Raw genomic sequence first — 25,955 nt, forward strand, 5'->3', positions numbered from 1 at the left:
CCAATTTACCATTTTCTGGACATTGTCAAGAGAATTCTGATGTCTCGCTAGCCATTAGGAGATGAGGATAGTGCAGTGTGGCTTGAAGATTGGTAAAGATTTCTGTTTGTAACACATTTTTCTCCTTCAGTTCTAAGACTACTTTCTACATCCTGAACTGACACTTGATTATCTAGCCAAAACTGTGAAGTGGTGAAAAACCCCACAGCAGCTCAGTTTGGTTTCCCCTGTAGTTAGTATTGTTTTAGTAAATGAACTGCTGCTGGTTGCTGTGTGTGTCTGCATGTGTTTGCATAACCCACACATGTCTGTGGGACTGCACAGAGATCCCAGCTAAAGAATAAGGTGTGCATTTGTCCATGATGCAAATGTATAGCAGACCAGTACAGTTCTAAATGCAGATATGCAAAATGTATACATTCATTCACAATTAACGCCAGGAAAGTATCATTTGATTTCTACCATGTCAGCAAAAGTTGAGCAAAGCAAGACTTCATGCAGCCACCTGGACTTGCACAATTGTTGGATTAATTTGAGTCCCAATCGGTTGAGCTTGTCTCTAAGAAAGGAATATACATTTTTTGTTTTGTTTTGGTCAAAAATGTTATTTACCCTTAATATTGGAACGTAAAATAAATAAACAATAATACTACAACTGTGAGAATGAATCTGGAGCAGCTGTGCTAATATGGTACTGTACTGCTGGAGCTTTTTTAATAGCAGTGTTACAGTGACAGTGGTGACAGTGTTGGTTCAAACTATTATCTTCAGTACAGAGCTATTGGATTGGCATTGCAGTTCAACAGCATAGTAGCCATTGAAGGTATTGTGGTAAGGGCTTGTACAGCATGTGAATATGATATGTGTGTGAAGGGGTGCTCGGTCCAGCAGCCTGACCACTCACATCCATTATTAATGAACTGTTCTACCTCTCCACATGACTTAACATACTGAATGCCAAGTCCTACTTCCTTATTATAAATACAGTAAACTGCCTCTTTGGAAACCTGGCACACTTCTCCATTTCTTAAGAATCAGCTTCAGAAAAGGGAAAACATATTTTAGAAGGTCACACTTCTTGTGACACAACACTGAAGGGGTTATTTTGAAATGCAGAAGCAAGGACACATGTTGTGAGCAAGAAACAACCTCGTTTTTATGAAGGAGCAGTTCAATTAGTGTTCTGAGTAACTACTCCACATGACTACAGTAGCTAGCTAAGTGTAAATACAATGAAAGTACAAGCAGGACATGGCCACTTTATTAGAAAATAGTCAGGCAATGGAAAGAAACTGAACCTCTTTATTGTGCAGGGTGTAGCTCCTAGAGTAGTTAGCTGTCAGTCAGTCAGAAAATGAAAAGTCAAATGTTTAAAATAGAAAACTAATCAACTACAGGAAGCACTACTGCAAGCGACATGTTGAAAATAGAAAACTAATCAACTACAGGAAGCACTACTGCAAGCGACATGTTGAAAATAGAAAACTAATCAACTACAGGAAACACTACTGCAAGCGGCATGTTTAAAATAGAAAACGAATCAACTACAGGAAACACTACTGCAAGCGGCATGTTTAAAATAGAAAACCAATCAACTAGAGGGAACACTACTGCAAGCGGCATGTTTAAAATAGAAAACTAATCAACTACAGGAAACACTACTGCAAGCGGCATGTTTAAAATAGAAAACTAATCAACTACAGGAAGCACTACTGCAAGCGGCATGTTTAAAATAGAAAACTAATCAACTACAGGAAACACTACTGCAAGCGGCATGTTTAAAATAGAAAACTAATCAACTACAGGAAGCACTACTGCAAGCGGCATGTTTAAAATAGAAAACTAATCAACTACAGGAAACACTACTGCAAGCGGCATGTTTAAAATAGAAAACTAATCAACTACAGGAAACACTACTGCAAGCGGCATGTTTAAAATAGAAAACTAATCAACTACAGGAAACACTACTGCAAGCGGCATGTTTAAAATAGAAAACTAATCAACTACAGGAAACACTACTGCAAGAGGCATGTTTAAAATAGAAAACTAATCAACTACAGGAAACACTACTGCAAGCGGCATGTTTAAAATAGAAAACTAATCAACTACAGGAAACACTACTGCAAGCGGCATGTTTAAAATAGAAAACTAATCAACTACAGGAAACACTACTGCAAGAGGCATGTTTAAAATAGAAAACTAATCAACTACAGGAAACACTACTGCAAGCGGCATGTTTAAAATAGAAAACTAATCAACTACAGGAAACACTACTGCAAGCGGCATGTTTAAAATAGAAAACTAATCAACTACAGGAAACACTACTGCAAGCGGCATGTTTAAAATAGAAAACTAATCAACTACAGGAAACACTACTGCAAGAGGCATGTTTAAAATAGAAAACTAATCAACTACAGGAAACACTACTGCAAGCGGCATGTTTAAAATAGAAAACTAATCAACTACAGGAAACACTACTGCAAGCGGCATGTTTAAAATAGAAAACTAATCAACTACAGTAAACACTACTGCAAGCGGCATGTTTAAAATAGAAAACTAATCAACTACAGGAAACACTACTGCAAGCGGCATGTTTAAAATAGAAAACTAATCAACTACAGGAAACACTACTGCAAGCGGCATGTTTAAAATAGAAAACTAATCAACTACAGGAAACACTACTGCAAGCGGCATGTTTAAAATAGAAAACTAATCAACTACAGGAAACACTACTGCAAGCGGCATGTTTAAAATAGAAAACTAATCAACTACAGGAAGCACTACTGCAAGCGGCATGTTTAAAATAGAAAACTAATCAACTACAGGAAACACTACTGCAAGCGGCATGTTTAAAATAGAAAACTAATCAACTACAGGAAACACTACTGCAAGCGGCATGTTTAAAATAGAAAACTAATCAACTACAGGAAACACTACTGCAAGCGGCATGTTTAAAATAGAAAACTAATCAACTACAGGAAACACTACTGCAAGCGGCATGTTTAAAATAGAAAACTAATCAACTACAGGAAACACTACTGCAAGCGGCATGTTTAAAATAGAAAACTAATCAACTACAGGAAACACTACTGCAAGCGGCATGTTTAAAATAGAAAACTAATCAACTACAGGAAACACTACTGCAAGCGGCATGTTTAAAATAGAAAACTAATCAACTACAGGAAGCACTACTGCAAGCGGCATGTTTAAAATAGAAAACTAATCAACTACAGGAAACACTACTGCAAGCGGCATGTTTAAAATAGAAAACTAATCAACTACAGGAAACACTACTGCAAGCGGCATGTTTAAAATAGAAAACTAATTAACTACAGGAAACACTACTGCAAGCAGCATGTTTAAAATGTACCATCTGTATTTTTCAAAGTAGTACTGTATTAACATCTTCATTGTGGGAGAATAATAACACAAAACAAATATGTATTACAGCACACAAAGAAATCTGCAATTGTGAGTGGTAACACACATATTTCCCTTCCACAGTCTATGTGAATACTTGAAGCATTTTTTCTCCGTATATGTTTTGTTAAAATGTTCAATATGTGAAAGCAAAACATTATCTGGTGAGATGGGAAATACCCCCCACCCCTCACAACAATTGTTAAATACTGATTTTGAAATGAAATAGCAGACATCACGCAATTTTTCATAACTTGCATATTTATAAACTACGTTTGGCATCAGGACTATGCCCTCTTGGCGTTAACACATATCTGATTAATATGTATATGCTTCATACTTCATCGCAGTGCAAAGATGTGCGGTTACAGGACCGCAGGCCTCAATAGCCCGCACTTCACTTCTCCCGCCTCCTACTCTCACGACCCTCAACAATCAATAGAGGTTCGGTAAACCACGTGAAAGACTCGTTTTTGTTCGGACGTAGTCGTCTTTTCCCGGACAATGCTCCCGAAGCCTTTTTTGTTAGCTATCCCCCGCCTCCCTCTTCTCTGCCCATCCCAGACTGGCTTTTATGTCTGGGTGCTCCGCTGCAGCAGGGAGCATGCGCCGTCGCCATGTTAGCAAGCTCTCCTCCCCCCAGACTCGTCAGTGAGAGAAACGCTGTGCTGTGCAAGGGTGGCAGGCAGAAAGAAACACAGACAGAGGGGTGATACAGCAAACACTGGATACAAACAGAGGCATGAAGGCTGCGATTAAACTACTGTTTTGAAAAACGAGGAGTCACGTATCATTTGATATCAGTTCCACTGCAGCTACGGACTGTTTCATTTATTTTGAAATATAATGCGCCTTAACGTCTGGTCGTGATGGGGGAAATCATCTGCTGCACTACTGGTAGATGTATATTACTGACTCTGCGTTATATTACGGATTTAAATTAAAATAAAAAGTAAGGGATGTTGAACTGTGTTTAAGAAGAATAACAACACACGCCCGGGGAATACAAAAACATTACGTGCGTACCACTTTGTTGAACAGAAGCTCTGAGGGGGAATATTAAAAAAATAAAATAAAAAAGTTGAATGGCGGCGGCTTGAATTAACATTACAAATTGGAGGTACGTTAATTTGTTTTTGTTTTATTCTGTGGAAAACAGTCAGCTAGCTGTCAGGCCCGGCTTGGTAAATACTGCTGTGAGTTCTGTCTGAATTTACAACAATAAAGTACCCTGGGATTTTACAAAATGCATCATCCCGAGTCTGCAGGAGAATCTACTAGTAGGAAGATGGCGAACCCGGCAATATTTCATAGAAGGGGTAGCAGTACTGGCAGCAACGCTTTGGCGACAGCAGCTGGTACCAGTATTAACAGTAATGTCATTCCTACTGACGATTACTCATCTTCGATATTGATACAGCCGCCACCACCACCGACCGGGTCTTCCTCCCCGGGGCCGCAGCACCCTCCCCAGAGCCTGAACCTCCACTCCTCTCAGTCGCAGCTGCAGCCTCAGCCTCTCCCACTGGCAGGGGCACAGGTGAAAAAAAAGAGTGGTTTTCAAATCACCAGTGTCACCCCAGCCCACATCTCGGCTAGCACCAACAACAGCATCACAGAAGACACTGAGAGCTATGACGACCTGGATGAGTCACACACAGAAGACCTGTCTTCATCTGAGATCCTGGATGTGTCATTGTCCAGGGCCACGGACATGGGGGGCCCAGAGAGGAGCTCCTCTGAGGAGACTTTAAACAACTTCCACGAGGTAGAGACTCCTGGAGCAGTGTCCCCCAACCAGCATCTCCTCCACCAGTCGCATCACCAGCCCCAACCTGGTGTGCTGGCGAACGGGAATATGCACCACCACCACCACCACCACCCCCAGCCCCATGGGCTTCCCCACCGTCCATCTCATGCTCACCCTGGAATAATGCCTTCGGTTGCAATGCCAGGAGGAGGAGGTGTCACTGTTATCCCGCCTCTCAACACTGTTACCACTGCTCCGAAATTATCTGCACACGCTGACACAGTTCCTGAGAATACCTCTGTTGTCGGCAATGTGGTTGCCCAGCCTCAGTCAGCCGGCACCCCAGGAATGCCAAGCGGCATGAATGCAGCAGCAGGTACCCCAGTTAATGTTGTTAATCCTGTGACGAGCAATGTGAATAATGTGAGCGTGGCTGGTTTGGTGGGCACTAGTAGTAGTAATGGCAGTAGTAGTGGCGCCCCACCTGGCTTAATGAACTTGAACAGTGGCTTAACGGGAACCAGCAACCCAAATGTTATTGTGATGCAACAGCAACAAGGGACTGGGGGTGCTGTGACTATGAATATTGTAAAGGGGGCTTGTAGTGTTACAGGTGGTGCCCTCTCAAATGTGATCAGCGGGGCATCAGGTGACATTGTAGTGGCAGCGCCAGTGGTTGTGATGACAACAGCACAAACTGCGCCAGTGGCCACCCCCCCAAGCCAGCAGCAGGCTCCACCTCCCACCAGCTCCCGCTTCAGGGTGGTCAAGCTGGATTCCAGCTCGGAGCCTTTCAAGAAAGGCAGATGGATTTGCACTGAGTATTATGATAAGGAGCCCCCAGTATCAGTAGCTGTAGCAAGTGCCACATCAGAAACTGTGCCCAGTCACAGGGCAGTGGAGAGCATCAGGCAGACCCAGCCTGACACTACTCTGGGTTCAGAGCGAGAGAGCACCAGTGGGAGCTCAGTCAGTAGCACCATCAGCACCCTGAGCCACTACACAGAGAGTGTTGGAAGTGGAGAGATGGGAGCCCCCTCCATTTTACAAGGCTTCCAGCAGCCACAAGTAGTGGACTATGGCAGCCCCCAGAGCTTGCAAGCTTCACTCCCTGGCTTGCCTCAGAGTGTCTCGCAGCCTCAGCTTGCTCAAGCCCAGATACACTCGCAGGAGGTGGCTCACTCCCTTATGAAAACAAGCGGGACCCCTTCTGTGCCCTCAAGCATTGGCAATGTTCAGCAACAGCAGCCTCCAATGAATTTAGGAAGCATACAGACCTCCATAGGGCTCCCCACTGCTACCATTCCTCAGCAGCAGCAACTGCCCTACACTCAACAGCCTCAGCAACCTGCCACAGCACAAATGTTCCACCCACCACTGCAGCAGCAGGCGGCACCTACTCAGATGGCATCGGAGCATGTTATGCCTGTGAGTCAAGGTGGTGGCGTGGTGGGCAGCCTTCCACCAGAGTTTGTACACCAACAGATCATTCAGCCTCCAATGCAGCCCGGGCCCCCTGGAATGGGAGCAGCTGGGCAGTCACTACAGCATGTGCCCCACATTCCTGGCACCATCCAACCTCCTCCGGTGTCTGGGAATGGCCAGATGATGGGCATGGGCCAGCATGGGGGCAACATACCGCCTGGGAATTACCAGACACCCCCCCAGGGAATTTTGCAACAGCAGCAGACCACTTCACCTCCACAAGGTGGGATCCTGCATCAGATCTTGCCTGGAACTGTATCAGGGCTGGCACAACAGCATCATCAGAGTTTGGCCCAGCTCCCAACACACCTGCCAGTAGAGCAGCAGCAGCAGTCAATGGCTCAAGGACTAGCCGGGCAGCAGCCTTGCGCTGTTTCCTTGGGTCAAGTTACATCAAACGTGCCTCTTCCAGCTGCGGCCCAGTCTGGCATGCCCCCGAGTGCTGCCCAGCCTTTGCAGAACGGCAGCATGATCCCCGGCGGTGGTCAGCCTACCATGATGCCAGCCAGCTCGGCAGCCAGCACTGGCCACTACCTGGCCCTGCGGCCTTTTTCTGCCGCACAGCTGGAAGATGCTCGCCGCCTGCTTCTTCAGGACCAGACCCTGCTCTCTTTGCCCAAGCTGGCTGTTGGAGATGGAGCTGCCAACAGCATGAGTGCCTTCGCAGCCTCGGCAAGCCTCTTTCCACTGAAGACCCTGCCGCTGGCAGGACAGGTGGTGGACGGTGAAGAGGACAGGTAAGACTCTGCTGTAAAGCTATTGAATGCAGTTAGCAGACTCGTAAAACACAACATTGAGATTTTAGCTTTCAGGATGTGAGACTGCAAGAACAAAATCAACAATAATATCCACACAGTAAGTTGCCATTTGTTGTGCTGATATTGTTCTCTGCCTACTGCTGTTTTAGGTATTCATGATGTTAAACAAACATTCATTATTTAATTTGTGTGTAAAACTGGAGTCTCTTTAGGCTCTATAATCAGGCAGGCTGGAGATTATGAACCGTAGATGTTAAACTTGGGATGACTTGCCTGAGCATCCCTTAGTAGACGGTAGGTCTGTTAATGTTTAAGTGATTTCTGTGAAGAGCAGGGCACGCTGTAAAATACTGAGTACATTTAGACACTCTAGGTTAATCTTGCTGCGCATTTAGTTTATTCATGTATTTATTTGTTAAATCAAATCCCCACTTGAATGCTATTGGCTGGTCAACAGCTGCCTAGTCACTGCACTGCCATTGTGCCAAACTGTCTATATTATGTAGGCCTGTAATTTTAATAATAGTAAGCCAACAGACTGCATTTTGCTTTGTAACTGCATTGTGTTACTTTCATCATTTGCTCCTGACAGCAGCTGATGAGTTGCATGCCTGTGCTGAGATGTTGTAGTTGCCTGTTTTAGACTTGCAGTACACATGTGATGGTAGTGTGTGTGTGTGTGTGTGTGTGTGGCAGCACAGGCAGTGTGGAAAGAAGCCAAGTGTTAAATATCACATTTCTGAACACGATTGTGACAAATCTGACCGCTGTAAAAGGATTATTAGCATGAACAAGGACTCTTGGGATCTTAGATAGTGAATTAAAGGTGTTCTTTTCACAATCAAACTGTTTCAAGGATCATTCAGAAATGCAGTATCAGTAGATGACTTCACAATAATACAATGAAGATTTTTTTTCAACTGTGCTACATCTTCCAGCTTTTGCTGGTGGTCATTGATGACTTTCAGTGGATCTGTTTAAAACTCTGTCTCTGCATAACCACATACTGAGGCCCTTACTTCTGTTTAGAGTAATTTTATGTATTTATTTAAAATAGCTTTTATATCAGCCTTTGGTAATCCCTGTATCTAATCTCTAGTATTTGAAGGTAGAGGCCCTGTACTCTACAGCCTATAGAAATCATGAACTCAATTCATGGTATTGATTGGTCTTTACATGAGCATTATATTAAAGGGCACCACTGTTTCCTTTAAAAAAAAAAGAAAAGAAAACGTTTTCAGTGATCTGTTGACACAGTTATAGTGTAATATGGATTTGCTTGTGCTTTTCAGTTAGTTTGACAAAAGCAGAAGGAGGCCAATATACATGATAGCACAGCAGGCTCACTATTAGGAGGGATGCTGGTGGTGCAGTCTATTCTTTTAAACTGGCAGAGTGCTTGCAAGGGCTGTTTGTATTATTTGTAATTAGAGGTGGGCTGCAGGACTTCCATGAGGATTGATTTCTAGAGAGTTGCTGCTGTATTGTTCTAGCCCTCTCTCCAGGTACCTCTGCCCTGTGACAGCCAGTGCAGTCAGCATGGTGGGGCAGTGCTGTACCTGCAGTACTTTATCCTGAGGGGATTACAGACCATGCTTTTACAGTACTTTTGTTTCTCCAAAAAAACCAAAAAATGCTTGCCTAGAATTTCAGTAGCTTTAAATGTACAGTAATTCTGTTGTCGATGTGGAACAATATAGGCTACGTCCTACAGTGCGTCATTGCAACGTGCGAATCTACAGACTTCTTTGTTTTAATACAAACATACATTTCGTGATCTGTCATGCAAAATAACATGTTTCTGTTGGTTACTGACGTGATATTATAATCCTGAAGAAACGGGTCCTTTGCCTGTACATTTCTTGTAAAGATGTACAGCATGCTTTGTGGAACATGTGTTTCTGGGGCTCTGGAATTCGAGGAAGAAGCCTGGACTTCATGGAGCAGCGACAGTGTTGTCTTAACTGCAGAGTCACTCCAGACTATGTTGCAGTGTTTGTGTTCGCCAAAGGATTTGGTCGGGAGTCGAAGATTAAATTAAGACATAGGGTCATATTTACTGTTTTCAGGATGATGGGTATTTGGTTAAATGTTTTATACCTTTTCTGTATATTCGTTCCATCAAAAGCTCTCAATTATAAATACAGTATTGTAAATGTAAAATTCCTACACTCAGCTAATTTATTTATTTGCACAGCAATGGCAATTTAGACTCCATCATTTTGGTATCATTTTATTCTACATCAATTTAGATGCCCCTGATACTTTTAAATTTTTTTATTACCTTCTGTCAAATCTATACTTGGGTGTCATTTACACAACACATTCAACTCCATCCCAACACACACTCGCGTGTGCTAAAGCACCCAATTCTACCGGGAATTTGTGCATTCTACACCATTTTTTTTTGGTAAATGACATTACTAATAGCTAAATAAGATTTAAAATAATTGACATTTTAAATAATGCTCTTTTCTGTAAATTAGTAAAATATTTAAGGAGGGGAAGCATATGAGAGGCATATTTAAAATGTTTCCAATAAACCAGTAAAGAAAGAAATGTTTACAACAGAGCTGTGTCTAAGATGTAACCCACAATAATGCTCATGCCGGCTTTGTCTCCCAACCCCCCTGATCTAGTGTCCCGAAGGTTTGTAGTCTGAGCCCTGAAGATTTTGGACGTTCTGCTACCCTAGAGTATGGGAAATTGCGATGTTCAATTTCTCTTAATACAATATTTAAATAGTTATATTTACATGTTTTACTGTAGAATGAGAAACGGAGCTGCAGCAGTGTCACAGAGAATACCAATGTGTCATAAACAAAATTGTTGATTTTGATAAGCCATATCGCTGATTTAATTTCATTCACCAGATACATACTGTACCAGGGAGAATTTCATAATAGTGACGGTTCAGTTTTGTTCGGTTTCAGTCTTTTGCAAGATGAAAATGCATTTGTGTGTTGAAGCAACACGAATAGCTTGGTCTGGAAATCCACCGACTCGCTTTGTGTCCTTAGGCAAGTAAGTGTCTTGTGTGGGTTTTGGTAACTGTTAGTTTAATGTAGCTCTTTTAAAGCTATACTAGTATCTGCTAGTAATTAGTGCTGCTATGTAGGGAAGTTATTTATAGCAGCTACAGGGCACCTGCTGTACATGTTCCTTGTTCTGTAATTTGTTAATTGATTTACACAATTCATAATAATAATCTAGATATTTTAATGGAATTGTCTACAACTATGTTTATGTTCAATAGAAAGGGTGTAGTACTGATTGAGAACAAAAAGAAAAAAATCATCTGATGGCTCATTTAATGTGTTGATATTAAAACTTGAAAAAAATATCAGGTTGGTATTACAGTGTTTTTAGATGAGCCGCTGTTCCTCTGTCAGTCTGTTGTTTTAATGGATCATTCAGGGAAGTACAATGATCCATGTGCATGGTAGAGGGTGGGCTCTCTCAGTCAGCATGGCAGCCTCCAGTAGCAGGGATTTTCTTCTATAGCAAAGTGTTTATAAAAATTGGCAGGCAGATGCAGGAGGCAAAGCGTGGATATATTTATCCGTCCCTGCCTTTGCTTTTGCTTGATTAGGTTTTATTTTGTATGTATTTTGTTGTTTTTATTGCAGTGTGGCATCCATCCCCAGAATGCTGCTGATTAAACCAGTGGACGCATCTCTCAGGCTTATCCTGGAGAAATAATTGAGCGAGAATTCTTTGGGAGTTAAGTTTGAGTTAATAACAGCACGCCATAAACAGAAAGGCAGAAGCTGAGCTGTTTCCAATGGATTGAAACTGTCATGCTTTTTATATTTGGGAGGAAGTATGCTTTAAGATTGATAAAGACGACATTAGGTACAGTTGCTGCAGATGAAAAATAATGAAATATCTCATCATTTAAAAAATACAAACATTTTGCAACAAGATATCATTTCACACATCAGCATAATTTACTCATATTAGGTTTGGCTTGAAAATCAGATGGCCATTATTATGAATGACATATGAACCATTACCATGGACATGCTTTCTAACATATGTCAGTGTTGAATATAGAATGACTGTAATATGAAATGCAATCTCTCACTTCATTTCTTAGAGAGTCGATGGACAGATGCAGCAGTTGTTGCTAGATTCTTCATGCCTGATCTGTTTCTTCTCAAATGTACAGAAGAGCTGTAATCAGAATTGACCTTGGTATCTCTGTCAGGTTTAAGTTTATTGTAACTACCGCTATTGTGTTGTGGCGTTGGCTGCCAAAAAAGAGCAGCTTTTGTTGGATTGGATCCTGTTGCTGCAGGCATTGTTTTTCCAAGAGGTTGCAAGTTTTGTTGCAGACTTTGAGCTTGCAGTGGATCAGGTTTAATGTTTCTTGTTGCTCGTACTGTAGCCTCCAAGTTTGCAATTAAGGAATTCTTTTAGAAGCTGTCGGCTGTGAAAGAAGTATAACGTGTACGCTTTGTCATGAGAAGAATCCCCTTCTTACATGAATCCATTAACGCATTACATCATCTGACGTATAACTTGTTTGAAAATATTTTGAGAATGGAATATTGAATTACATGACAATAATAAATGAACAACCCCAAAGTCTGTGTGCAGTGAAGTATTGAAAAAGTTCAGTTTTGAGGTGGCTGGTGATGGAATAGTGAAACAATATAACAAGACCTTGTTTTTCTCCAGGGATATTGTGAAGCAAAGCACCACTAAGTTAAAGTAAGTTATTGCTTTTCACATGTAAATATCTGTTAATGCCGAGATATTCAGATATACAAAGTAACCTTCTGAAGCTACAATAACTATAGCTTTTTATGGTACGTGCTATAGCTATATGTTAAAGTGTTAACAACGGGTGGGGATTACTACTATTATTATTTATTATTATTATTATTATTATTATTATTATTATTATTATTAATGAGTTTCTGAATACCTTAAAAGCATTTATCCTAGTGTTTTTGACAAAAGGGTCTTTTTAAAATGTATTTATTTTTTCAGTTTGTGAAACATTTGTTTTTGTTGAAATGTGGGCTGCACAGCAGTTTGGTCCAGAAAGCCTGCGTGTCGTGGTTTAAAATCCAGTCCAGATGAGGCTGGTCGGCATCACTAACACCATACTGTATGTGCTGGGGGTCTTCACTCAGTCTTGAGCCCCCCCCGCACCCCTCCGAAAAAATCATATCTTGCTCCATGCAGCTGCATATGCTGCCTAATGGGTTTTGTTTTATTTATTTTTATTTATTCAAATTGCAGGGACATTGAGCAAGCAAGGCTGGTGTGCGCCACTATCATCTGGGGCTGAAATAATTAGTCCAGGCACTTACAGGACTGCCTGCTTTAGTTTGATTCAAGTCACCAAGGAACCCATGGTGAGAACAGTCAGGCTTAGTGTGATGTCTTGGAGTGTGCTTGCTCAACTGATTTCAGTGCATTGAATGTAAAGAGGATTTAGTGAGTACTGGCTGCACGTGCACACCGAACCCCCCCCCCCCCCCCCCCCCCCCTATTGTGACCCTTGCTAGACCCATACTGCATCTTAATTTTTCCATACTGGAACATATAGTTCCACACTGCATCTTAATTTGCTGTTCGACCTCACTGTGCTTTTCAACTCGGAGGGTAGATACACGATCATGTCTTTTAAGGCGAGTAGAATTTCATTGTGATTCATGAGTGATTAAATTGTATAGATCCATGTGTTTTTTTTTTTAATATAACAAACTGGATTACCATTTTAAAGTACGGTTGCAGTATTACATTTTGAATTAAAATAACTGTACTAAAAAGCATTATTTTTGTTTGTTTAATAGCTGCTGTACCTTCATGGAACATAGTTTACATTCTAGCAGACCGCATGACAAGTACATTGGTTCTTTGGTAACTTAAAGGCGTGTCAACAATTGATTCTGAAAAGTAGTAGTTAGTGATGCAAAGTAGGCTATTGAATGAATGATATAGATAGATTTTGGCTGTGACAAAGGTGCACATGCAGTAAATCAAATGGATAATATATCTGATTAACAGGGCCCATGTAGCTGGCACAGGGAAAGAAGTGGTTTAAGAAAGGTACAGTATGTGCTTGAGTGACAGTACTGTAATAAGGGGTGTGTAAGTTGCAGTGTAGCAGACACCTAGCATGCAGAGTTGGTACAGTACAGTAGTGTAATCTGTTAACTGCTCTTAAATTACAAAATACCACTGGCACATCCTGAACTGTGGCCAGTTATCCAACAGGCAGTGCCTGTCGTGTAGAGAACTATTATAAACTGATAATGTTTTGTTTTCTGAGAAAGGGGGCTATTCAGATACTTACAGTAAAGTTACTGTGTGTTGAACATTGAATCCTTATTGGCTAGCTTTGCTGTTTTTAACAATTTTACGTAATCAATAAAAAAAAAAAAAATAATAATAATAATCATCATGTAACCTTAAATAATTTTTGTAGATTTTTTTTTTTAAGGGGAGATACTAAAACAATAAGTACCTTGTGTCCTTAGAGGAACTTTATTCCTAGAACAATCAAAAGCCTCACATTAGTAAGAGCTGTGGCTGTGGCATGTTATGGAGTGAGCGGGCATTGTAGCTACCCCTCCTAGCACTTCAGTTTTTGAATCAGGTTCTTAGGATTGCCAGGAGCCTGCTGTTGGCTAATCCTGGAGTATGCTCTGGAGTGGAACAGTGGGGGAATAACTGTAGCTCCCTCAAACAGGCAGGACCACAACCCTGAACAGGTGCAAGTCCACAGTTTTACTTTTTATATAAAACCTCATAAGCTGGTTTCATGGAAAAGACTGATTACTTTGAAAGTACTACCGCTGGCTTCCAGGCCTGACTGCAATGATGTTGACCCACTTGAGGTAATGAATGCTGTTTCTGGTAAGTCTTTTCTTTTCCACATGTAGTAGCTTAGACACCCAGAATCTGTCCAGTTTTGTTCCCAGTGAAGAAGTTCGACGCAATATCATTTACATTTATCCTACACATAAAAGGAGCATTGAACCAAAATAGCACTGAGGGTAGCAAAGACCACCTAAAATCAGTCTTTCTGTTGTTTGCAAAGGTTGCTGTCGTCAGCTGCAGCTCAATAAACAATTAACATAGCTTTCTGTAGTTATAATAGGAGACAGCTGAGACCCAGGGGTTTGAAGGGTATTTTGTGAACAAAGCATTTTAGATACTATTGTGTTTATCTTTTGTGTATCCTACTTATTTTGATGTGCTACAGAGACGACCCTGGTGTGTATCATTAATGAAATGATACTGCGATGTGTTGCGGTGTATTGTAAAACACTGAGCTGGGGTTTAGAGTAGCTTGTGTGTGACCTCTGCTAATGGGTGTTGAATTTTACAGCCAGACTGTTTTTAATTAGTATTTTACTGGCTCACTTTTTGTTATAATACGTAATTTAACAGTTTGAGGGAAGCCCATGGTTTGCAGTGGACAGGAATCGGGATGTCTTGGTTGCAAACTCAGGTTGAGCCGCAGGGCTTGGTTTGACCCCATAGTTGGCGACTGTTCAGTTTGAAAGTGCAGACTTGCGTCTTCGTCAAGCTGCCGTACATTGTTTGGAATGTAACTCTTCAACAGGATCTGCCAGCACCACATGCAGATGAGTAAACAGAGATAACTGCAGTAGATCCAGCGCCAGCGCCACTGTATGTGCTTCTAGAGATCTGTAGAAACCCCAGTGACATGGACAGTGCAGTACACGGTAGAATGAAGGTTGATAAATACATGGCAAACTGTGTAAGCCTTACTTTGCTAATACATCTTGTTCTTTGGTTCCACCCGTCCCCAAGACAGAGGATAGATAACAAGAACCTTGAGTTGTGTTCTGTGAATCAAAAACAGCAGACATTAAGAACGAAAGTGTTGTTGTTAAATCCATAACTCCATTTAAAATACAGAAGTCATAGTAGGGTATACATACAGTACCTGTTGCAGTGGCCTTGACCCCTAACTTCATATAACTGCAGCCTATTAAAGAAAAAAGAAAGGGTCATTTGAAGATTATTTTATATCCAGCTGGTTTTATCCACATTATATTTGAACTTGTGTTACAGTACACACCCTAGTGGAAAGACTTTTGTAATGAAAAAAGTGATTAAATATTTTATAAGGGAAGTGGATCACTTGATACTTGTGTCTTTAATAAAGGATGCAGTTTATATTACTTTTTAAAAGGTAAAAGGCACATTAAACATTGACGTGACTCACTTGGGCTTCAGGGGGGTAATGAGGGACTCTTAATTACATTTTGTTTGCTGCTGTTCATGATGTCATTACTTCAGAGTACATTGTTGTCAAGTCTGTTCTGAAATAACTTCTACTTTCTCATAAATGACTTTCATACTAATTGCAGGAGTGCAATTTAACCATCAGTTGCAGTTCTTCAAATTAAAAGCACTTCCCTTCCCTGTAGTTTCAGGGTTGGAGCTAAGCTGTGACAGCGTGTTGTTCTGAACAGTACATAAAACACCACTACTTTAAACACATCTGTTGGCAACGCAGGCGTGCTAAGAACCAAACTCCCAATTACTGCATGGCAGTAATCTGCATGTTCTTGGGCTGTACATTTTCTGGTGGTAAATGTTTAGCATTTTAGTGATAATGAAATGCAATTCTGTTTTGATATATTCATCCATATTCATATTCATATGGAAATGACAGGTTGCATTACTTTTTAATTTTTTTTAGATCAGGTATCTGATTTAGTAGTACTGTATTATACAGATGCCGCCTCTGAAGTTAAGTGTGTGTTAAATAAATAATAATTAAGCTCTTTTGTATTTATTTGTTGGGGGGGGACTGCTTTTTGCCAATAGGCAAGGCTCTGCCTCCTAGTTTTGGCAGTTGCAGATCCAAGTCTTTCAGTCATACAGTTTAAGAGATTACCTTTTTATATAGCAGTTTAAACTAACATGCACATCTTGTGCCTTCTTCCCTGGTGAGAAAACATTCTTGGGACTCCATTGGTTACGTTGGAGGTGTTCCCTTCTTCTTTAATAAAGCATGATGTCAGTTCTTAACAAATATTGACCGAAACAAGAAGCAATTTCATTACTCATTGCATGTGCACAGTCACAAATGCATCTCTCACCAGTGCTCTCTTGAGACGATAAGGTTGTGAGCATTTTGAAAAGTTTTATAGATGTTGATTTCTAAAGAGTGTAATCTTTGCTTCTGTATAATGGGCTGTTAGTTTTCCAGAGAAACTGCAATCTCTGAGTGTTTAACCGCTTGGATTTTTAAACTTCGAATCCTCTCAATTACTGTCGGGTACTGCAGTTTCTTTTAACACTTAGTGGTGTTAAAGAATGACATTGATTTCCTTTGATGCATTCCAGCATTAGTCACCCAGCATTCTGCTTAGCCTCCTCCTCTGGATAGATGACTAGGCAGGATTCAGAACCATAGGCAGCTGCTGTATCCAGCATCTCCTAGAACTCTAGAAAAATTAGGGGGTTTTGCACTATTAAATTGATTCAGAGATTCAAAGACATTTCGACCTGCTTGTCTTGCTGAAAAGGGGATAGTCAGCACAGCTTTGTATTAATGTGAGTGTCTGCTTTACACAGCACTTCACAGCTTTGAAAAAAATTATATCTATCTATCTATATATATATCTATCTATCTATCTATCTATCTATCTATCTATCTATCTCTCTATCTATCTATCTTCTATATATATAATAATATCATAGAATAGAATATCCCCCCCCCCCCCTTCATTGAGGATATTCCCCCCCGGGAGATCAATAGGATATCTAGATATATATTAGGTATATATATATATATATTTGATTGGTAATAATATATTATATATAATCTGACCTTTGTTGTAAACCTGTTTTCTGGTTCCCTTCTTGTGAGATCAATGAAGGTAATATTGTAGCTCTTTAATTAATCAGTTGGTCAAGCATTGGTTAGTGGTTCCGTGTTAAGAGGGATGCTGTCCTGTTTGCCACAGGAATCCAGTTGAAAAATACATTTTAAAACAGTCCTGTTTGTTTCCATCGAGGTCAGATAAATATCAAAGAGCTTTGAACTGGGACTCTTGACAGTAGGAGAAATACGTACTGGAGAATTCGATCTAGCCCAGTTACTACAATGGTGGAAGTTACCTAGTGATGTCCACAGCCATGACATTAGAGGCAGCATTTTCAAACAAGGAGTAAAAAAACAAAACAGAACAGAGGGGTGTGAATATACTCTACTATCAGAGACATATCAGAGGATCTTGAATTAATGTGCAAGTGGCAATCTGCTAAACCAAGCAAGATATATAGGTGATCACTGACCTTTTGTGTAATGTCCGGGTCTAGATGGATTGTAGATGGCAGATGGAACCAGTGGCAGTCCCAGTTTGATTATGGGTCGAGAGTTTTATAGACTGGTTTCATGGCGCAGATGGAAATGCAGCATTAGACTCTGTCTCTAGTCTTTGATTTAGTGTTCAAAAGTGGATAGCAGGCCTATGTTTGTTTAATGTATGATCTGCAGGGACTTTTGTGCGAGAGGCAGAGATCAGACAAACAGACTGAGTGATTGAAGATGGTGAAGCAATTTCTGCAATTGTATTTTCAGAGATGGCCCTTTTTTAAATTTCCTGGCTACCCTAAAGGGATTCAGAAAATTTCCTGCTGCTAAATTATCTTAAGGAAGAATTATAGTGGGGTTTATCATGCAGTTGTTTTGACTTTACTGTGGCTACATTTCTATAATATGAGAGTGATTTATTTACAGTATAGGATGGTGTGCACACACATTATAGAATACAGTGTATGTGCAGTGTAAGCCAGGGCATGTGACAAGTGCAGCGTTTGGTTTGTTTACTCTCAACTGCATAATAAACAGCACTATGAATCATCTAGCAGCAGTAACGTGATGCTAACGTAAACTTGTAAATGGAGTGCAAGTCCCTATATTGAAAGGTGGACCTGACAGCACGGCTGGTTTGCTTTCAAAACGGAAGTCAGTGCTGTATGTAGGAAACACATTTACCAAGCAAAATAAGCAGATCAACATTTGGTTGGCCTATGCAAAAAATCATGAAAATAGGTTTTTTGGGTCAACAGTTTTCAAAGTTTTCTCTTTCTACTTCTGTACTTTGTTCATTTTCCTTACCACTTTGTTTTGCCTTGTCAGTGATACAGACCACATGCTTTGAGATACTGTCTACAGTTGATATACTGCAGTTTTTCTTTCATTTTTCTCAGTCAAATTCCATTGCCGGTGTTTTCCACTAAAAAATTAACTGTTTCACTGCGACCTTGTTTTCACTACTAGCCATATGATCTTTTTCCAGATATACATTTCAGGCAGGGATTTAAACCCAGGATATCCCTTTGTTCTTTTCCAGTGCTTGCATTTCACATTTTAGAAATGAGAAATGTAGTGTAATGGCATTATGGGGCAAGAAGTAAGAGGAGAGGTGAAAAAGAAAAGCAAAGACCTGCCGATTTGAGACGTTTCGAGTACACGTTTGAAACTTTCTGATTATGAAATTAATAATGCAGTGAAATGCATCGTCTTCTCTACCGCAAAAACTTCCACACAAGATTCTATCAAAGAGCTCTCTACTGTTGCATTGCTACAATGTCACATTATATACTCTACCATGAATGAAGTAATTGGTGTAAAAATACTTTAAAACATCTAAGCATCAAAGTCGTCTGACCTTTGTTCTGTTTCCTTTGGGCTTCAAGAAAAATGTACCACACAGGTGTATAGATTTCAGGGTGTTTTAAAAAAAAAATATATATATATATATATATATATATATATATATATATATATATATATATATATATATATATATATATAATATATATAAATGATATTATGGAGTTATTTTTAAAAGCTTAACCTTGGTCACGTGTCTATCTGGGACCTGTTTCCTCCGTTCAGTGTACAATGCATTCTCGCTGACTAGGAAACCAGGCTGGGTGGAGTGAAATTAGGTCACTGAATTCAACGAAGAGCAGACTGAAATTCCTTTGTGGCAAACCTTTATGTAAGACTGCAGTTGCAGATAATTTCTTCTGCTAAGTGGTGCCAGTCAGAAGTCTTATTTGTTGGTCTTCCTCAGGATTAGAACCTGGATTTTTGGTGTGCATGTCAACAAAAAATAAAGGCAATCGATAATCTCCAAAGAAAGTATGAGCAGGCCAGAGCAGAGGATTTCACTGGTGAGGTGAACATGATGTACAGACTGTCCCCGACTATTTTCCCTTTTAGTCTATCGCATACATCATCTAGCTAATGCAGTTTTTTCAAAGGGATGCAGAGCACTTCAAGAATGATATCCTTCAAATGTGTTTTTTTTCCGTTCAAGCAGACATATTAACGTAATAACCACCACTTGTATCCAGTGGGCCATTCCCGACTAATTTTACACAAAACTGAAGCTAGCATTAATGTTGCACAAAAAAAACCCACATACAGTTATTTAGTAAATTGTTTAGTAAATGTGCTCAACAATTCAAAATACTGGGCTCTTGAGCACAGTTGCAGTGTTTTCAAAGTTGAAAATGGGAATGAATTTGCCTGTTTTTGTTTCTTAAAATATTGTTGTTTCAATAGAACGAGCTGGAAGGTAGTTTTGGCGTTCCATGTCAGCGGCTAATGATTGTGAAGTAGGACAGCTTGGAAAATGTGTCGTCCCCTCACCCAATTAGTGGAAATGGAACGGTCTAGTAATTCAGTAGTTCTCCAAACTCCAGTAGGCAGACAACTTGAGCAATTCACATTTGGGATCAGTCTGCCAGATTCTTTTAAGATTTCTCCTGTTTAAACATTTATGTCCAACTGGAAACCTGAGCTGAGTTTCCCCATTGTAATGGCATCAAAGTCATTAACCAAGTGTGCTGTTTTTGAAGTTGTGCATCCATACTATTGATAACCCACATACAGTATTGTCTTGTTCTTCATGCCAACATTCATGCATTCAGCTTTGAAAGCAGTGTCCAAAGTATGTATTTATTTATGTATGCAATTGGAAGAGTTTAGAAAAATAATTGAAATAAGGACAGTACCTTCACAGTCTTTGAACCTCTTGTGGATGATAGCTGGTACTTCAATAAGTGAGGCACTTATTGGCATAACAATACTCAAGCTTTGGCTATGTCCTCTGCAAACTGAGTTTTTAGAAAATGTGTTAGAGCTCCTTTTGACTTCTGATTTAGCAAAGCAGTCCTTTGTTAAACTCAGGGTCATTTTCAGAGACTTCAGTATTGTATAGTTCCATGACGACATACTAAACTTGCCCAGACAGTCCTGAAATGTACTGTAATCGGATGATAGGAAAGGTTCTTATGACAAACAGTTTTACAACTGAATTAAAAACTTGGTTAAAACGGCAAGTCTGCAATCGTGAGCTGTAGTTATGTATTTTTATTTAATACAATGGTATTGTTTGCAGCTTTGTAATATATTATGAACCGTAATGGAAATTATTATAATAAAATATTATAACCTTTTAATATATAAGGGGTGGGTGGGCATTTATTAAGGGAAATAATTTTAGTTCTATTTATTATGTTAACAATGGTGTTGGTATTTGGTCTCTGCTATAGTTAGAATTCTAATATAGTAAAAAAAGTTACATATGGAATTTTGGTTTCTATGAACTAATTTATTAATCTTATTGTTTTTGTTGTACTGTGCTGTTTTGCAGTTGTTGGTTGTACTCTATATCTTCTTTGGTTTCTCACAAGCCCAGGGACTTCCGATGTAAATTAGCTTCTAGCTAAGTCTGGGTACAATACATCTTGTGACTTGTCATGAATGTTAAAAATTGTATATTGTCCCTGACAAATAAAGAAGATTAATAATGAATGGAATTAAAATGCAAACTGCACTAGTGCTAATGTCTTCATAGGAAGGCAGTAAATACAAACTATGCCCTAGCACTAATGTCTTCATAGGAGGACAGTTAGGTCAAATTTATCATGCTTTATAATCATCCCTGGTCTTCAACAGGTATAGAAATCCAAATTCCTTCCTGGGTCGGTGGTTTCTCAGATTAATTTTTGCAAGGAGATATTGCTTCGTTTAAGCTGTAGAAAGAGGCACGTTGTATCTCTCTATATTAGCAGAGTGGATGCCTGTACTGAACTGGTCCTATATTGAGTTCCTCAGGAGAGAAAAAGACTGCAGATGCTGTGCAATAGGTTGTAATTGAATGCAGAGGAGCAGCTGGAATTGATGTTTCGAGTAAGTGTCTCCATAAGGCTCTCGTCTGCCTCACAGAATGTCATATCCTGTTGAACTTTGATGTCAGTTCTTATGGTTTTGGAGAAATTTTTTCTGTTGGACTTTATGGCCATGTTCATTTCAGCCACAGCTAAGCCATTTTTTTGGAAAGCACTCTGGGGACTGGAGCCAGTGTGACTGACAAACAAAAACTTTGTTTGAATGTTAAAAGTAGTCTGTTTTATTTATTTCGTGATGTCCACTAAAAATAACCGTTTTCACTGCCACATTGTTTTGACCCTTCAGACCATTTGATTCAGTGTGCCAGTGCCCTCATAGCCAGCTCCTGGGGATGCTTTGTTTTTGTTCACAGAAACTCCTATTTATAATGAAGTTGTTACGTGTGACTCTGAGAGGCCTTCTTCTAAAGCTGCAGAGGATACAGTACGTACCACTGATGCTGTGTTCTTTGCTCTCCTTGTAAATGTAGTTACAGTGCAGTACATGGGATGCCCCTTCATGATTCTAACAATTTTATTGAAAGGGTTTTGATTAAACTCTTTATTTGATCTTATTTCTGTGGATACAGAACTGTCTTTTACATCAGACATTATCCTGAAGAAAAGGACTGACACAGCCACAATTCCATCAATAACTAACACTGACCCCGATTATCAACAGTACAAGCCCCTTGCTGCAGTATGATACAGTACGGAGCTGGTGGGATCAAGACTTTTATTAAAGCGTGCATATTTAAAGAGTATGTTCTCCCAATAGGTTGCGCTTCTTTGTCTGATTTGTGTCTTTCTTACCTTACTGTGCCAAAACATACTAGAGTTTTGGGGGATTCGCATGGAGCAAGTCATTAGAAGACTAGGGATTTGAAACCTGATGGTCTTCAGATAAACTACCAGCCTCCTTATTGATGTATTTTATTGATGTAGCTTACTATGAACCTGCTTGACCTGGTAAAAATGCAGCAGTGTATGTAGAGCTACAGTAGGGTTACAACCAAGGCATGTTGTATCTTTGCTATAGCTTCACGTCTTATCACTTTCTCTTGAACTAATAATGCAGTGTATATTCGCACACTTTAAACTATGTATTGGTGAATTCACATGTGTGCCAAATAGGTACTTAAGACAACCTTAGCCTCCGAATTCTCTCAGGATAGATATATTTTCTGAAACATTACTTTTGCAAGGTTAAAACCACACATCTATTTATTTGTTATTAAGAAAACTTAACATGGTTCATGGTTTCTTTCTAACAAGTATAGGCATGGACAGAGCAACATGGTAGTATATCTATACCTGAACTCCACTGTTACTGATGAAGCTATCAGCCTGGAGGTACAGTAGTGGTTATCAGAAAAGTACAGCAGCCCAGTGTGACAAAGAGCAGGTAAGAGTTCTTAAATGATGCGTAGGGCTCCTGGCAGGGATAGATGTTCCAGCTGAATCTACAAAAGTTTGTCCCTAAGATCGGGGTGTTTTCTTTTAATTCTTTTGTGCTTGTGTTGCCTGCATTTTATCTTGACCCTTTTGTCGCAGAGAACAGTGAATTTCTACAGTATGTCTATAAGAAGCTACAAAGTTGAATGCATTGTTATCTTTGAGTAGAGCACTGTTTGTCCCTTGCCTCGACGTTGTGTTCAGTTCATTTTGTCAGCATGGAAGCCTCTGAATCATCCTCTCAGGCTGTAGAACCAGCTGTGGAATGTAATCCAGGTCATTTAAATCAGTTAGGAATGGATAACTTTTTTTTATTGGTTTCATCCTGGTTTGTGATAAATGTATTGTTAATGCGAGGTTATTGTTTATTTTCTGTCCTCGATCTACAATCTAGGTACAGAACAGGCAGCCACTATTGAAGTTTCTCATTGCCTTAACCCTGCCTATTGGAGGGACCATCTACTGAATAAACAGGGGTGAGGAGGTCATTCACGCTGTAATAACGACAGTCTACCACCTATCCAGTAGCACATCATCTTCACATGCAGGCTGACTGCAGTACAGTAGGCAGGATTGCAGTGTGTCAGCATCCTTAACAAGGGTAAAGTGCAATGTTCCGAGACACCCAAATGACTTTCAAACATTACCCTTTTACACTGCCCTGCTAATCCAGACCCCAGCCTTGAAACAGAATGACTAGCAGTGGGGCTTTCATCACTCTCTGCATGCTACTCTGACCCTTTACTTACTAAGTAAGTATCTTGGTACTGAGTCATTGAATAGATCATGATTTTGTCACTGCGGTCACGGGACCCATGAATTTTGACATTTGTTTCCACTCGGTGTGAAAATAGGACAGGAGCAGTTCACGGTTTTTGAATTGGATTCAGGGCAAAGTTTAAAACAGTTAGTAAACCTCAAATAAAGGTGAATACTTACACAGAACTATAAAAGTGGCAAAATTAAGTTCTAAGCAACTACCAGAGCAATATCCAAAAGAATATGCGGATGGAGCAGCTTGAAGGAGGAACAAACTTCAAATGAACCGAAGCCTTTTGTGTAGAAAATATACCTCTGCATACTCTTGGTAATGCAAAACGTAAAGGAAGGACGGTTTACACTTCTGCAGAAGCATGAACCCCGATCTGCAGCTCTTGCAGCCATTCCCCTGCGATGCTTAACCTGGTAACGGTGTAAATGAGAACGATCTTTCTCATCTTTTAATGTATGTCCTGCAATACCAGCACCACAGCTGTGTTTAAATAGACATTAATGAAAAGGAGCTTGTGTTATAAATACACTAAATGTATGTTTACTTTGCACAAATATTAAAATATTAGTGTATATATATATATATATTATATATATATATATATATATAATATAATATATAATATATATAAGGTAAGTTTATTTATTTTTTATTCCCCCCTCAAAGTCTTTGTAGCCGTGACCATTCTGTGAAATTGTCTATTTGTAGTAGTGACTGTGCTGTGATTTTAACCTAGTTTTACCCTGACAATTGCATCCTTAATCATGATCTCCTCTTTAAATATAAGCAACATCATTTTAATGAGAAGGTTAGTTTTTCCCACAACTGTTATCCATAAATATCTTGGAATCCAGAAGTGTCACAATTTTTACAGTGTTTCCACTATACTTGATATTCTATTTAGCTGTTCTTTCCTTGGTATGTTCCTAAAACCTGTTCTTATGGATGTCAGTGACACCGTTGTTTCCTTAATGCTTTAAGTCTGAAGGATCACAGATAAGCCTAGCATGAGTAGGGGAGCAAGCAGTCAGTAATTACACAGCTACACTCTATTCGGTTTTCCTAGCGCATTGATTTTGTGATTTTGTTCCATTGTGGTTTAAGCAGTGTTTTTATCTCTAAAAGGAGCACCTCGTGTTGCCCTGAGTGAAAATGCTGTACTGTGGCATGTTTCAATGCAGCTGTAATAATTTGAAAGATGAGATGAGATGAGATGAAATCATTAACAAAGAGGAAGGAAAAGTACAGTAATGCTTCCTTTGCAGTCGTTATTAATTCAGATTTAGTTTGTTGTTTTTCAGGAGCCCAGATGTAATGTCGTGGTCCTGTGTGGAAATCCTTTATGGCGCACACATCATATTTTGAAGCATAATATTTCCAATTTAAAAAATAAAATAAAAATACACTTCGGTTCAATAGTTCTATTGCTAACCCCACTACCTCCCTTTGATCTAAGCGTGCTATGTGGATGTTTTCATGTGCCAGTAACTTTGTGAGTTTTTTCAAGGCAGTAATACAGTATGTGTTTGTTGTACTATAAAATAACCCACCGATAGTCTTTCATTTACTGCCTCAGACACTTCTGGCAACAAATCAACTTTAATTACTGTTCTGTTCTGATTTTAGATGTGGGTAGAAACCACAGGGTCCTATAAAATATTTACAGTGCTGAACTGGATCCCAGTTTCAAAACCTTATGGAAATTTTTGAAGTGGTATAGATCCCTTTTAAAGTAACTTAATCCATCTTTATTGGTTCAGTCACTTTGCGTTAGTAGAACTTGGCCTGACGTTGGGCAGGTACTGTACAGTTCTGAGGTGCTGCAGATTATCATTGATCATCACTACCTCTGAGATGTGCTGGTCTTTAAGACCCTTACAGTGAAATAAGTTTTCAAGAACATGCCTTTTTATATTTAATCCACAGACTTGAATTTTGCAGCTGGAGGAGCTTAACGCTCAAGGAAATCATATGACTTTCATTCAAGGAGGGTCACTCTGTGAGTCGGTGGATTTGTAGCAGTTTGAACCCAGAACCTGTGCTCCAGCCCTCTCTTCTGATCTTGATTCCATGGCTTGCCTCAGGAGTGGCTCTAGATTGAATTAGCATGCAGTTAGTA

At 39.8% G+C, this 25,955-nt stretch overlaps 1 protein-coding gene across 1 annotated transcript in view; it reads left to right on the forward strand.

Moving 5' to 3' along the window:
• The first annotated feature begins 4,062 nt into the window (after positions 1-4,062).
• Positions 4,063-25,955, forward strand: part of LOC121320972 (TSC22 domain family protein 1-like) — a 55,462-nt gene continuing 33,569 nt past the window's right edge. Inside the window, exon 1 of the mRNA XM_041259831.1 lies at positions 4,063-7,392. Within this exon, the coding sequence (XP_041115765.1) occupies positions 4,667-7,392 (2,726 nt within the window). The 5' untranslated portion in view covers positions 4,063-4,666. The remainder of the gene's footprint in view (positions 7,393-25,955) is intronic.

This window comes from Polyodon spathula, chromosome 9 (assembly GCF_017654505.1).
Source record: "Polyodon spathula isolate WHYD16114869_AA chromosome 9, ASM1765450v1, whole genome shotgun sequence".
NCBI classification, from domain to species: Eukaryota; Metazoa; Chordata; class Actinopteri; order Acipenseriformes; family Polyodontidae; genus Polyodon; species Polyodon spathula.